The sequence below is a fragment of the Cynoglossus semilaevis genome, chromosome 13 (genome assembly GCF_000523025.1).
Source record: "Cynoglossus semilaevis isolate Cse_v1.0 chromosome 13, Cse_v1.0, whole genome shotgun sequence".
In the NCBI taxonomy this organism is placed as follows: Eukaryota; Metazoa; Chordata; class Actinopteri; order Pleuronectiformes; family Cynoglossidae; genus Cynoglossus; species Cynoglossus semilaevis.
This window is the reverse complement of record NC_024319.1, coordinates 4,869,083-4,884,687: the sequence shown is the minus strand read 5'-3', so window position 1 is coordinate 4,884,687 and position 15,605 is coordinate 4,869,083. Positions and strand designations below refer to the sequence as shown.

The 15,605-nt window shown below is 42.9% G+C and overlaps 1 protein-coding gene across 2 annotated transcripts in view; it reads right to left on the bottom strand.

The window, feature by feature from the left end:
• The window catches only part of kcnn3 (potassium intermediate/small conductance calcium-activated channel, subfamily N, member 3), a 35,605-nt gene that overhangs the window by 1,803 nt on the left and 18,197 nt on the right, over positions 1 to 15,605 (bottom strand). For both annotated transcript variants that reach the window (XM_025061794.1, XM_017037650.2), the window contains exon 4: positions 1,285 to 1,581. In XM_025061794.1, the coding sequence (XP_024917562.1) occupies positions 1,285 to 1,581 (297 nt within the window). The remainder of the gene's footprint in view (positions 1 to 1,284; positions 1,582 to 15,605) is intronic.

Genomic DNA, 15,605 nt, shown 5'->3' with positions numbered 1-15,605 from the left:
AGCAGGACACAGATCTGGACCTCAGGTCGGTCACTCCATATTAGACCGGTGCAGAATGAGGCGCGGCGCGGTGCTGTGCTGAAAATCCATGAAACTCCCTCTGACAGGAACCTCCACGTTTCTAAGATCCCAACCTCCTGTCGATGGCGTCGATGTCTACGCGTCCTCACATATTCAGATCAACTGGGTCACAGTGAATAACGATGGACCCCGCTGTCACGGACGCCTGGTTTTTACCGACAAAATGGACTCATCAGAGTCCAGAACATGTTTCCATTACGTTCCACTCTGTCTCAGATGAGGGCTGGCTCACCGAGGCCTCCCAGCATTTCTTTGACAAATTGACGCGCGGCGTCTCTTTGCATGACACGGTCTGAGGGAGAATGAACTGACGCCGTCACCGGACGGTGTTTACGAAGTCGGGCCGTTCAAAAGACACCAGCCAACGGTCTCAGAGTCAGGGACGTTTAGACGGAAATATTTCTCCGATCTTGTAGAAATAACCTGCTTTCCTTTTACCGACAATTTTCAAGAAAAAGTATTTCTAAATTTGCTGCTCGTACTCTGCTTACTTCTGTTTTTTTCTATTAATATTTTATTCTATTTGTACTATTTCTGTACTATTTTTGTACAAACCAACGCTGTTTCTTATTACTCCTAATAGTAGGTAATAATCTATGTTAACATGTGGGTTCAGACCTGAAACTGTTCATTGTACTGTGAGTTTTAATGAAAAGAATGGATTTTTTTTTGTTTGTCTAAACTTAAATTGAAAAAAAAAAATCATTGAGCTACAGATTTCTCTTTAGGAGACACACGGTGGTGAAGTGGTGAAGCTGGTGTTTGATCCCTGTATAAATGTCTAAATCTAAAACAGCGGTCGTTAACGTCGCGGCCTGTGTCTGACTCCCGTGACAGTCACATGACAGTCTCCTTGTCCTGCTGTCTTTTCATGTCCCATCTGAGCCATGTCCAACGTCTTGTTTATAATTTAAGCCCCACGAGCCCATCTCAAATCGACTGCCCGTCTCTGGTGACATTAATGTTAGAAAGACGGGGAAGTGATCGTTAGTGGTAGAAACACAGAAGAAGAAAAAAAGAGAAAAGAAATGGAAGCACAGACTTGACATCGCCTCAGAGAAAGAGGTCAGGGATAAAAAAGGGACGACATGGATCCAGATTTAATTCAGAGTGAAGAGCTCTTGACCTTCCTCGCTGACCTTTCCCCACTTGAATATTTCAGAGCCCTGCTCCTAAACCTGGAAGAAGGGAAACCGAGCTGACCTTATTTAGGGCACCTATACTCCTGGAGGAGGCGTCAGTGAAGAGTTTGCTGTGCAGGAGCATGACCCTGGCGATGAGGTAGAGACGTAGGAACATGGGCACGCTCAGCACCATGTCCAGGTCAGCCTCGGCCTGCGACGGCGCATACGAGAAGGCCAGCCGCGCCCGCCACTGAAACTTGAAGTCGCCCGGCACCGGGTGCACGGCGGACACCAGCAGCTCCAGCGCGATCAGCAGAACCCTCTCCATGGTCATGGCGATGCGCCAGTCGTCCGCTCCGTTGTCGATGACGAACAGCTGCGGGGGCGGGAAGGGCAGGGGCAGAGTTAGGAGATACACGTGTTTTAATGCAACAGTACATCACGGCGCTCGCTCTGCAGCCACGCGGCTCCGAGCGGCACGGCTGACTGATCTGATGATTAAAAGAACCAAAAGCAATCTGAAGTAAACGTGGTTTTCCTGAGATGTAAAACACCATCCATCTAATCAGCGATCCATTCACTCTGCGTTCGGCGCCTTGGCTCCCGTTCATCAAACCTACAACTCTTGTCTGACTCAAATTAAAACAAAGATGTCGAGTCATTCCGAGCTGCTGCTCTGCACTGAAACAACCTCCGGTTTAATCACAATCAGATTTTCCCCTGAAATAAGACGAGCCACAAACTGAGGAGAAACTCTTTAATTCTACTTTTACTTCCTGAACCTTTGACTATTTTATTCCTAGTTGCTGTCTTCAGCACAGGGTTTTGGATTTTTTTTTTTTTCTTTTTCATGTCTGCTCTGGACTCGGAGGCACCAAACTAATGGTTGTTGTTGTTGTTGTTGTTGGGAGTGGGGAAGACGTTCAGATAAAAAAAATAAAAATCTAAGATTGGAGGATACAAATGAAAAGTTAACACATGTCGGCTCTTAAATAACATGTATCCATTTTCTTTCTTTACTGTAGCTGCTCCCTGTTTCAGTGGTTGCAAAATGTTTCAATTAATTTATAAATTCATTGATTCATTAATTAATAATTAACTAACAAATAGATATTTGACTCCCTGTAAAAACTGCAGTTTCATATTAAACTAACAAACAAAAATAACAAATTCTCCTGTTGGCATTGCTGGACCCCTACTGAAATTAATTTGTACCCTTTAGGGGGCGCACCCCTCACTTTGAGAACTACTGCATTGTAAAATTGAATCTTTTTCAAAGTAGGAAAATTGTACTATAAATCTGAGGTCTCCAACACCTGGTTCGGGGACCTCGGGGTGCAGTGGGACACAGTGAAAAAATGTACTTCAGTTTAGTTAAGAAAAAAAATCCAGTCAATATCCCTTTATCTGTCAATGTTCCAAAACAACAGGTCATTCAGACTCATTTTAAAAATGTTACGATCCTTTACTGATGGTGACGTGTTACTGTGGTCATTCAGACTCATTTTAAAAATGTAACAATCCTTTACTGATGGTGACGTGTTACTGGTCCGCAGTTACAGCTGACTCTGGTACATAAAGGTCAGGGAGCGCCGCTTCAGATGATGATGAGTTTCACCTCGACATCTGACATCATCTCATTATGTGACAAGGAAAACACAGGTGTCTGAGAGTTTTCTCTTTTTTCTTTTTTGGCTAGGACAGAACTGAAAACCCAGCTGTACTTCTAGGTGGATTCTGGGTCGGAGGAAACACGGAACTCCCCTCTCAGCAGAACCGTCTGAAGTTCTGACTCCTGCAGCAGCCGCTGCGAACAGTTTCACACCTGATTCATCTCGACAGCCTTCGGCCCAAGACGACGTTTATTTAGACGAGACAAACGCGGTGACACGGAAGAGGTCGAGCACCAGGAGGAGCCGCGGTCACGGCCGCCGTCACGGCCACGACGGACCAAAGCTCCTGGACACAAGTACCAGCTACTCACTTCATCATCACTGGTACCTGGTGCGGAGGGAAGGATGTGTGTTTCTTTGCTGCTGTTGTGACATGTGTGTGTGTGTGTGTGTATGAGAGGCCTACGCACATGCCTGAGTCACTGTGTGTTTCATCATTTGAACCAAGGGTCAAAAACCGACTGTAATTTTCAGTGATTTCTCTGAGTGTGTGTGTGTGTGTGTGTGTATTGTACTTGTGTGTATTTGTGTATGCCTGAATGAGAGTGTGTGCAGACCCAGCCTCAACGTGGTGACTGTTGCCAAGGCGACAACATCAAAGAGCAGCCAAGCTTAATTAGAATCCCCAGTGAGAGAGAGAGAGAGAGAGAGAGAGAGAGAGAGAGAGATGGAAAAGCAGCTGTAAGGAAAGAGAAAATGGAGGTGCAGACAACAGACAGAGGTGTGTGTGTGTGTGTCAGTGAAGTACACACAGTCAGTGAAGTACACACAGGGAAAGTCTGACACCCGTGTACTTTCTGAATTTCTGTGGTATTTTTCGTGGACTTTTTTTTTTTTCTCTTCTCCCACTTACGGACAGCAATCTGTTCATGCGAGACCCACCTGCCCGTCACTGCCCGAAGAAGTTAGTTTTTTCGTGGACTTTTTTCTTTTTTTCTCTCCCACTTACGGACAGCAATCTGTTCATGCGAGACCCACCTGCCAGTCACTGCCAGAAGAAGTTAGTAACCACTAGTTACCACTAGGGAAAAACCGTCAAATGTCAGACTTACATTTGAGTGACGATGCATTTTACAGTAAAGTTAGAGATTTTATGTAACGTTAGCATCTCATGCTAGAGTGATATGCACAACATGTTAGCATATGACGCTAATATCATAATATATTAGCATTTGATGCCAATAACTTAATTTGTTAGTAGATTATGCTAATGTAGCTTAACATGCGCAGTATATGCTAACATTGTCTCTGGATTTGCTAGAGACTTGTGTCGCAAAAACCTTTGAAAACCACCGCGATAGAGACCACCATAGACCACGATACAGCACGTTTAAATGACTCCATTTACTTGTTGACGACGCCACCTACTGTTCAGGATCTCATAAGAAGATTTTTACCGTAAAAATCTGAGTATTCGCTCAGTTTCAAAAATGAGCTGGGACTAAATAAAGTGCTTATTAATTTCGTCAGTTCAACTTTTAGGTCAGATCTCAGTCGACCAATCAGTGAGCCCCGTCTTCTTCAGTGGTAAAAGATGAATTCATTGTGTGTATAGAAATGTGTGACCCAGAAAAACAGGAAGAAAGAAGAAAGAAACCAGACTTACTGTACAATAGGTTTATACAACTATTCCCTCGTCCAGCTTTAGATCACAGTAAACGTGTGTGTGTGTGTGTGTGTATGTGTGTGTGTGTGAAACCACATACAACCATCAGCTCCACTGTCCCCGTGTTGTTCTGACTGCCTTCCTCTGTTTGTCCCCTTCATAACACCACTTTTCCTCCGTCCTCTCCTCGTCTGAATGACATCTCTTCAAATCAAAACAGAGCTGATCCATTTTCTTGTCACCGGCAGGAACGAGTGCCTCCTAAATTGCCATGAGGAAGGGATAAATAATTAAATTCCATTAGGAAAGTAATCTGTCAATGGGACTGAGTGAGTGCCACTGCCCCTCCATGACCAGGACAGAGCGAGGGAAGGGCGGGGGCGCAGGGACGGGGACATGATGGTGTACAGACGAAGCGGGGAATTTCTGGATGTGTACGGAGTGCGTTGGTCTGTGGACGCAGGAGGAACACGGTCCAACAGAAGGTCAGGGACCAGATCAACTAAACCAACGTGGACGTGAAAAAGTCGCCTCAAGTAAATGTAGAGGTTGAAATTATTTCTCGTCTTTCAGAGAAAGCGAGTCATGACCGGGCAGAAGGTGAAAGGAACCCGAGGATGACGAGAACAGGGAGAAACCCGGTGTGAGACAGAAATGAGAAATGTGTTAAAATGACAGGACCAGAGTTGGACTCGAGTCTCTCCACCGACGAAGGTGTGAGGTTCGAGAGGAGACTCTTCACCTCCTCACTCCATCTGTTCCCGCCGCTGCTTTTAACCTGCTGGAGGAATTCAACAACACTCCTCCGTCCTCACGGCTGCTGAGGCCACTGTTAATTTTGTCGGCAAATAATTGTTGTCAAAGGCTGGGTGAAACCCGGCAGCTGCAATACATCCATTTGTCCAGTAGGACAGAAATATAGACCTATTTTAACATGAGGGAAAACAGAGACACCATAAGGTGGAACTAACATGACGAAGTGTCATTCTGAGATTTATTTTAGTTCGTAACCTGGTTAATCTCTGAGGTTAAATTAATCACAGCCTCTGGTCAACATTTTACTACGTCTAACTATCTATATATATAAATATATACATGAAATAAATAATAGTATGCAATATTACTGTTCAATAAAACACACATTTGCTATTAAATGTTTATCATAATATCATTTCATAACACTGAACAGGACGATATAAAAGTGCTATCTTATAAACACAGTCAAGAATTAATTTCACTTAAATAATGAAATAATTTAGATTTACTGATTGACTTAAAAACTAAACCAAAAGTTCAAAATGTTCTCCTTAAAATTGTGTAACTTTAATCTCAAAGACTGAGGCTAAGAGCTGATCAAAACAACTAGCCAGCTAGCACGCTAACTAGCTTAGCAATAACGAGTCAAGTCCCTGACTACAGATCTCTCTCAGCAGCAGGAGCACACATACACGCTAACACACAACAACAACAACAGCAACAACTCATAGACATTTTTAAGAAGAAGAGTCTTTTCTTGAATCTTCTTAAAACTGTCTATGGGTTGTTGTTGTTGTTGTTGGCTAGCACGCTAACTAGCTTAGCAATAACGAGTCAAGTCCCTGACTACAGCTCTCTCTCAGCAGCAGGAGCACACATACACGCTAACACACAACAACAACAACAGCAACAACTCATAGACATTTTTAAGAAGAAGAGTCTTTTCTTGAATCTTCTTAAAACTGTCTATGGGTTGTTGTTGTTGTTGTTGTTGTTTTTGCTTTATTTCTGGGACCCAAAACCTAAAAAACCCAGACGGTGGTGGAGTCGTCTGTTGTCACTGGAGGACGTGACGGCAGACACACACACACACACACACACATACAAACAATCCTGACAATAGGAAAGGTCGGAGTGTTACATCACAGGAAGGTGTGAAATGGGGGGAATAAATGGGGCAAGTAACAGATGCTGTACACACACACACACACACACACTTTCACAGACACGTATGTAAATCTGTCTGCAGCAGCAGAGCAGCTCTCAGGGAAAAGCCCCGTTCACAGCTGAGAAGAAGAAGAAAGGGAGAAGGTGACAAGGAAGTGCAAAGAAAGTGTGGCAGCGTCTCAGAGACAAGAAGGGATTCACAGTTTGGGTTCGTGCGCGCCTGAGCTGTTTGCCATTCAAAAGTCAAAAATAAAAGGTGCGACTGAACCGTGGGATTCTACACGTAGTGTCGGAGGAGCCGGAAGTTTCATTCAGAGTGAAAGTGAAGACAGAAAAAAAACTATCACGGAACATGACCAACGACGACGGAGGCACCGGAGGATTTTAGAAAATTCAGTGACAAAAACAAAAAACCAAAAACAATATTCTTGTAACAGACCCAAATATCAAAACAAAGGTGAACTAAAATAAAAAAAATAAATAAAAAAAGGGGTGAATTCAGGTGTTCCCAACCCTTGGTCTGTGGACCATTACTGGTTCAGTCTGCAGTGAAAGATTGAATACTTCTAAAGAGAATCCAGTCATTTCCAGTCACTTCCTTAATGGAATGAAAATCTTTTTTGAAATTTTTCAAAACAACAGAACAAAGTGGTTGGATCTAGAATTCTGGGCAAATTAATTCAAATAAAATCTACAAGAATAAAACTAAACTTTCAAAGATAAATAAAATCTCCAACAGTAAAACTAAACTTTCAAAAATATTTTCCCGCACACTTGATGTCTGCCGCCATCTTGACATCTGTCTAAATTGCCGAGGTCTAGAATAAAGTCTAAAAGGACTCGACGATTAGCGCAGCGCTACTGGTCCGTGGTAGCGGCTGATCGGTCCTCCAAAAGGTCGGGCACCTCTGCTTTAAGTAACATCTGTGAGGCAGGTTGAACAGGAACAGGTTTGTGAATCAAGGTAGCACTACTGGGGTCCGCCCCTTACTTTGGGAACCCACACTAATTTTAGTGAAAGTCCACTGTATAAAAATCACCAATCCGACACGACTGCCGCTCGTCTCTGTGAAAACCGACGGCTCACTCACATGTTTTTCAGTGACTGTGTGTTTTTACATCTGTGTTAAAAATCTGTGGAAGTAACTGAACACCTCGGTGCAGAACTGTTTAAAGTGCTGCTAATGGAGTGCAGAAAACTCCCGATCTCTCACTCTCTCACAGATTTTATTTGATCAATTTCCACGACAATTCAATCTGGCCTTTCAGGCCCGGATTTCTTGATTTCTTTTGTGAGCTGAAATGAAACCCTTTGATTTAGAGTACTTTATTTAGTGCGAGTACAGGGGAGAAGAGGACAGTGATGAGCCGGCAGACGGGTGAGTCATGCAGCAGGGAGGCAGAAAACGCATAGATCTGCGTGGATGAACGATAATGTGCAAAAGTTTGTGAAATATTCAGCACTCACTTCTGAGAGCGACTGCAGGCAAACAGTTAGCGTGTGGTTTTGGCCGCATGAATTATTTATTCTCATGATCCAAAGAGGCACTTGGAGCTTTTAATTGATAAGAACTGTCTTTGTGGTATTTTTTTTTTTAATTCATCACCGACGAATAATATTTTAATCTCAACATTTCAGTCTCCATTATTCAGTCATCTGGGCGGAACATTAACTCAGGCGTTGGTGTGCGGTGGCTCTGTCCACCTCATCACTGCCAGACTGTACTCAGCTCACGGTAATGAAAACGTTCTCTCCATAAATAGAAAAAATAGTTAGCGTATCCCTTTAAATTAAAGCTGTGAATCATTTAAAAAAAAAATCAATTGGGTTCAAACGCAGGACTGTCCACAGTCGACTCGACGAATCCCTACATTTGTAATCTGTTCAAAAACAGATCGTAGTAAAAGAAAAACCTATGATAAAGTATTAAGAAAAGCTTTGTTTACTGTTTGTAAATGTGCGTTTATTATTATTGAAACCATCAAAACAAGGACAAATATAGTCTGGAGTATTCTGCAGAATCACCTCAGGGTACTGCATATTTAAATAGTATTAGCATACTGTGCTAATGGGTGTATATTTTACTAGTATCACCTTTTTTTTTTCGGTTGAGGAAGGACAGTGGCATCTGTGTTGGTTTAAAAGAATTAGGAGAAGAAGAAGAAGAAGAGAAAGAAGAAGAAGAAGAGAAAAAAGAAGAAGAAGAAAAAGAAGAAGAGGAAGAAGAGGAGGAAGAAGAAGAAGAAGAGGAAGAAGAAGAAGAAGAGGAGGAGGAGGAAGAAGAAGAGGAGGAGGAGGAAGAAGAAGAGGAAGAGAAAGAAGAAGAAGAAGAGGAGGAGGAGGAAGAAGAAGAGGAGGAGGAAGAAGAAGAAGAAGAGAAGATCTCAGTTTAGCATTTTGTTTGGAGCATCTTAAATATCAATGCTTAAAAAGGGATAGAAAGTAAACAAATATATTTGTTAAAATGGTGTAAAAGACGTTATAATGGGTTAAAAAAGATTTCTCATTTCATCGCGTCAACGCACTTCAATAATAATGTATAATCGCGTCAACGCACTTCAATAATAATGTGTTCAAACAACATCAGTAAATCAGTAAATATCAGGAGTAGCAGCTGCTGTAGCAGGAGTTTGAAGCTAACGTTGCTACTTTAAATAAAAACACCTCTTTGTTTATCTTTGTTTCACCGTTTCCTGATTTCAAACCTCCAATGGCAGCACAGGGTCAAAGGTGACAGTGGCAAATTTAAAGGCAATTCATTATGAACTCATTATTACAGCGTTCACCACCAACAGTGCTGTCTTAGTGCAGGTCTGGTTTTTGTTTGTTTTTTCACATATACTGTACCTACAGTACGGCTTCATCTGCAGCGTAAACACAGGCTGGAGATGAAAGTAAAACTATAACGATAAAAATAACAAATCCTGCTCATCTGTACGTAGAAAGGCCAATTATATTCAGAAACGAAAAATAAAAATATAATAAAATAAATAAAAATATGACAGGCTCAGTTAAACTGTGAGTTTATTTCTCTACACGGTCAGAGTCAGAGTCAGAGTCAGAGTCAGAGTCAGAGTCAGAGTCCATCCACAGTCCAGTTCTCTGACACACAGGACCAAAAAAAAAAACAGTAAGAAAAGAAAAACAATAAAAGCTTCTTTTTTAACCCCCTTCAAATTCCGAGTCAGAAGCGATTCAGATATTTCCGTTTCAAAAACACCTGGGCTCTGGATCAACAACCAGAGCCACCAAATGTCTGGGCTATGATTAAAAAAACCTGGAATTAGATTTGTTGCCCAGACCTCGGGGCTGGAAGATGAACGACTGCACTTTCAAAATCACATCCACACCAATCCATACTGCAAAGGCGAATATCACTTTAAATCAAAAATCAAATATTAATAATACAGGAAGGGTTTTTTGGGAATAATTTGCTTTTTTTTCCAACTCTTACCCTGTAATTAGTTTGAGGTCAATTAGTCATTTGAATATTTGAAATTTCTGGAGTTTGTGACAGGAGGACAGGGCCGAGACGACGCAAACAACACGAACAAAGGCTCTGCTCTCATTTGGTATTCCGTGAACCGCGACAGTGTGACAGTGAGTCCACATGTTCAACAAAGACCCTGGAGCTGAGTCACAGTAATTAAATCCAACCACAGATTTTTTAATTACCCTACTTTTCTTGTTTGGACTTGTTAAAAAAAAAAACGTTGAAGGATTCTTTTCATCGAGCCTCTGAAATCAACACGGAAAAGAAAACATATGTAAATATATTTCCTTAATGTTTCATCCTGATTTAAAAAAAAAAAAAAAAAAAACTACGTTGTGGCAACATGTCCGACCGTGAAAGAACAAACTAACAAATATGTTGGTTTTTTTTGGCCACATGGTGGCGGAGTGTTACGTGGCCTTGCCGTACAGTGGAGTGTCGGTCTTTCTGTATGGAGTTTCAATGTTATCTATATATGTGTGTGTTTGTGTGTGTTTGTGCCGCGGAGGTGAAAGGGGTTGTTGGGGAGTAGATTGGGTAAATTTAGTTGTTGCCAAATGGTGGGGCGAGGGCCCCCTTGGGGGCGTGTAACGTCTGGGTAAATGAGAGACTCCAAATTGACCATAGGTGTGAGAGTGAGTGTGATTTGTTGTTTGTACTTATGTGTGGCTCTGTGATGGATTGGTGAACTGTGTGTGTGAGTGGGTGGATGGGTGGGGGGGGGGATACCCCGCCTTCACCCCAATCACTGCTGGGATTGGCTGCAGTTTCCCCCTGTGACCCTGAAAATGAATGAATGAATTTTGTTGCAGGCCTGGAGTGAAGTGCAATAACGGCCGTTTGAACACGCGCTCATTTCCTCTGCACTGTTGGCAAAACATTCAAATAATAACACTTGAAACGCACTCGCATTTCCTCTAATAATACTTTAATTAGAAACTGGGTTCTTTATCCAACAGACGTCAACGACAGAGACTGAATGGACGGTAATGAAATCACCAGAGGAGCAGAGCGAGGTCGCAGCAAACACAGACCTAAGTCTGAGAACTCCTGTCACAAACAGGAGGTCAAATATGTGAGCTTTGTTTGTAAAAAATAAACTGACAAAACACACACTCACCAGCAGAGGGCTGGGTGTCTGAGGAGCTGGAGGCTCAGAAAGAAGAATGAGATGAATCGAAAAGAAAGGCTGTGAAACTCAGCAACAAAATTGAATTGAGGCTCAGTGGAGGAAAAAGGGGAGACAGATTTAATCTGGTAAAGATGGAGAAGCAGGTGGAGGAAAGATGAAGAAAAGACAAAAAAAAAAAAAACAAAATGAAGAGAGAAAAGTTCTCTGATGAAGGGAGAGGAAAATACTGAGATAAAGACATGAGCCGAGGGAGGAACTAAGAGCAGGTGAGAGAGAGAGAGAGAGAGAGTGAGAGAGAGAGAGAGAGTGAGAGACAGCTGGTGTAAATGTGGACCAGAGCAGATAACATGGCTCTGATCTGCAGCGCTGCTACACAAACACACACACTGGTTTGTTTTTATAAGTACTGTATACTGTGTAGTACTGTGTACTGTGTAATACTGTGTACTGTGTAATACTGTGTACTGTGTAATACTGTGTAATACTGTGTACTGTGGGAACAGTGCAGCAGCAGAACGTGCCTAAATCTGACAGTAAGGATCTTATTAAACATTATATTTCATAAAGATAAATCGACCAATGAGCTGCCTCCTCTTTTTATTTATGTTCCATATGTAAATGGTCCTCGTGTCTGTAGGGACAAAAATGAGATAAAAAACATTTGCAAAATCAGACGTCGTCTGCATCAGAGCCATGGAGGACATATTTACCATGTGGGACAAACTATGTGGGACATATTTACCATGGAGGACATATTTACTATGTGGGACAAACTAACCATGTGGGACATATTTACCATGTGGGACAAACCTAACCCCATGTGGGACATACTAACTAACCTAACCCCATGTGGGACATACTAACTAACCTAACCCCATGTGGGACATACTAACTAACCTAACCCCATGTGGGACATACTAACTAACCTAACCCCATGTGGGACATACTAACTAACCTAACCCCATGTGGGACATACTAACTAACCTAACCCCATGTGGGACATACTAACTAACCTAACCCCATGTGGGACATACTAACTAACCTAACCCCATGTGGGACATACTAACTAACCTAACCCCATGTGGGACATACTTAGGATGTATTTACCATGTGGGACATACTAACTAACCTAACCCCATGTGGGACATACTAACTAACCTAACCCCATGTGGGACATACTAACTAACCTAACCCTATGTGGGACATACTAACTAACCTAACCCCATGTGGGACATACCAACTAACCTAAGCCCATGTGGGACATACCAACTAACCTAAGCCCATGTGGGACATACCAACTAACCTAACCCCATGTGGGACATACCAACTAACCTAAGACCATGTGGGACATACCAACCATGGCCTGTTGACTCTGAACTGGTCCTGTCTCCTGTCTCCCATGGACTAATCCATGTTTCATCAGCATCACCGAGGGTTAACTCTGAACTCATCGACACTCATCGTGTTTTCAGCAGGGAGTTAATGTGTGTGAAGCTCCTCCGTATGAACGGCTCCGAGCGGCAGATGATCGACTGGTTAATGATCGACCGCTGAACGCCGAACTTTTCCAAAATAATAGACGTTATTGGAAACAAAGTGTGAGACGAGGAGCTTAAATCAACAGGCAGCCGCAGCGTCTTTTATTCCGTCGGCGATGAATGATAACTTGTTTACTTTTGCACAGCGGCGCCTCCACCAGGACACATTACAGAGAGCAACACATATTTAAGCCAAAATATAATATTCCTTCAAAATCTCCCGATAGTTAAATAAATTTAGTGACACCGTGAATGCTGATCAAACACCTCCACTGTATTACAGTCGAAACAGCTCTGGAGTCAGAAACCAAAAACCCTCTCTCGCAGGTCTTTTTGCTCCCAGCATGCACTTGGCAAAAACCAGCACAGCAGAACGCCAGGTCTGATGGTATTACCAAATACATGGTTTAAATCATGATGAAAGTGACTAAATTATTATCTAAAGTCATTCTGGGTTACAGTCCAACATCACCCCCCCCACTCCCCCCACCCCCACCCACCTGCCCTGACTCCCCCCCACGACACCACTCCCCCACATGACATCACAGCACTCTCCCTAAATTCCTAACTTCATTTAATCAAAAGGAATTATTTGTCAAAGGGATTAACGGGAGACCTTGTTCTCTCTCTCTCTCTCTCTGTGTCTCTGTGTCTCTCTCTCCCTCACACAGCGTCCTTCAATCTCCATATTCTCCTGTCAGTGTTAGTGGATCCGTCACGTGTAGCGACCACATCGTGTGGGTGGATGACATCGTCGTTTACATGAGTGTAACATCCAACCAGAGCTCCGTTGTCAATGAATTGTACAGAACACACACACACACACACACACACACATGCAGGATCTACCTTCTTCTAGCCAGCCTTCGCATGTGGGCAGCACGTCGATGGAAAGTGGGCTTAAAAGTGGGACACGATCACCCACGAGCATCAAGATTTGTCCGTTGTTTATCCAGACATCCTGGAGAAGACTCAAAGACACGAAGGACTAAAACAACTGCTACTTTTACACTGAAATTACACTGCCCTCACTGGTCAAACATTACATAGAGCCGGGGTCTCCAACATGGTGTCCTGGTAGCCCCCGTGGACTAGCTAAGGAGCCCATCGAGTACTGTATGTTCTCAAAATAAAACTACCGTATTTTCCGGACTATAAGTCGCACTATTTTTCATCCTTTGGCTAGGTTTACGACTTATACTCGGACGCGACTTATATTGTATTAAAATATATAATTTCACGTTTGGTATTTTCACACTGACAGCCACTAGAGGGCACTCTAGGCTTGTATACAAGTATCTGCTACTCATGTACCACTCAAAAATGTACATGTTTGGTATTTTCACACTGACAGCCGCTAGGGGGCACTCCGGAGCGACTTATCGTCCGAAAATACAGTGGTCAACAAGAGGGTCAAAAACGAAACTTGCAATGATATTCAACTGAGTCCAGTGACGATGATACGTCCCTGAACAGAATCATTATTACATCGTTCAGGAAGTCTGTTTCAACCTCGTAGCTCTTCGTGTTACCAAGTGTCCTTGAAGTAGCTCTCAGTTTCAAAAAGGTTGGTGACCGCTGACACAGAGTGACCTGTCAAGGGCCCCAGTGGTGTGGGCTCTCCAGGTGGTTGACAAATACTGCACAGAACAACGTCTAGAGTGCTGAGTGCAGACTGACATGTGTAGTCAGCCGTTTTTACTTCTGTGATGTCACGTGTTCATCCCGGGGGGGGGGTGCAGACCGGTTTAAAGCATCACCCATCACGTCAACAACTATGCCAAAAATTCAGATCTCAGCATCAAAACTATGGACTAAAGAATAGCACATTTACACATTCAGTGTGAAGATAAAATCACAAAGTTTCTTTGTCCAAGTCATGGAGTCGATACCAGTCTATCAGTCTCTGTGTTTGACAGTGAATGAGCAACAGCCAACCAGTGATTGATCCGTCGAGCGAGCGCCTGAACCTCAAAGCAAAAAAAAAAAAAAAAAAAAAAAAAGCATCACGTTCCCGATCACTGAGCTGCAGGGAGTTTAATAGATATTTTTCCAACGTGGCACAAAGTGTGATGTAATGAAAAAAAGCGTCCCAGCACTAATCTAATACGTGGTAAGATGGATGGGTAGTTGGTAAGAGTAATAGGTGGTGTGGGGGCACTCGCCGGGTCGGCTCCCATAAATAGTCAATGCACTTTTGCACGATTGCAAATGGCTTCAGATGAAACCGGGGCTAAATGACTGTTGTGCCGTTATATTAGGAAAACCACAAACAGGGAGACGGATATCAACAAACATGAAAGCGTTTCTGATCGATTGTTTCAGCCTCACAACAGGTCAAGTCTGTGCGTGTGCGTGGGTATTCACATGTATGTGTCTTCACTTAGTGTCCATTCAATTACAGGACGGTTATTGGATGGACGTGTGTGTGTGTGTGTGTGTGCGTGTGCTCAACCTTTGGTGTGTATCTGTTTGATGCAAAGCCATACTGAGTGTTTCATCAATCCCGCAAAGGCACTCATTAATGTCATTAATTGGCGGCGGCTGACACACACACCTGGGTCCCCTGCTCTATTTCTGGAGCCTGAGGGACAGTGACATAATGTGCACAGCTATTTGGAAAGTTTGGGATGAAATGACGGATTAAAAAGCTTCATACCTCTGGAATACTGGGTGTCATCGTTAGCAGCCGATTATCTCAGCTCAGTATAGTGACGTGGACGAATGCTGTTTTCACACGCTAGAGCTAGCTCAGAAAGATACAGACTTTTGTTCAATAATTATGATACTTTGTATTTGTCAGTATCGACCCTCTAGCACCATCTAGTGTACTGATATAAATGTAAAGTGAACACAAAAATGTCTCCAACGAGGATAACTTAGTTCAGGAAGGTCGCTGATTGTCCACGTAGCATGTTAGTGGTGTTAGCTACACGCTAGTGTTTAGCTTTTTTTAAGTAAGTCGCATGCTGAAAGTAAGTAGTGTGCTTGCACAAGGAGTGTTAACACCATGCTAGCACGTAGCATTTTTTTT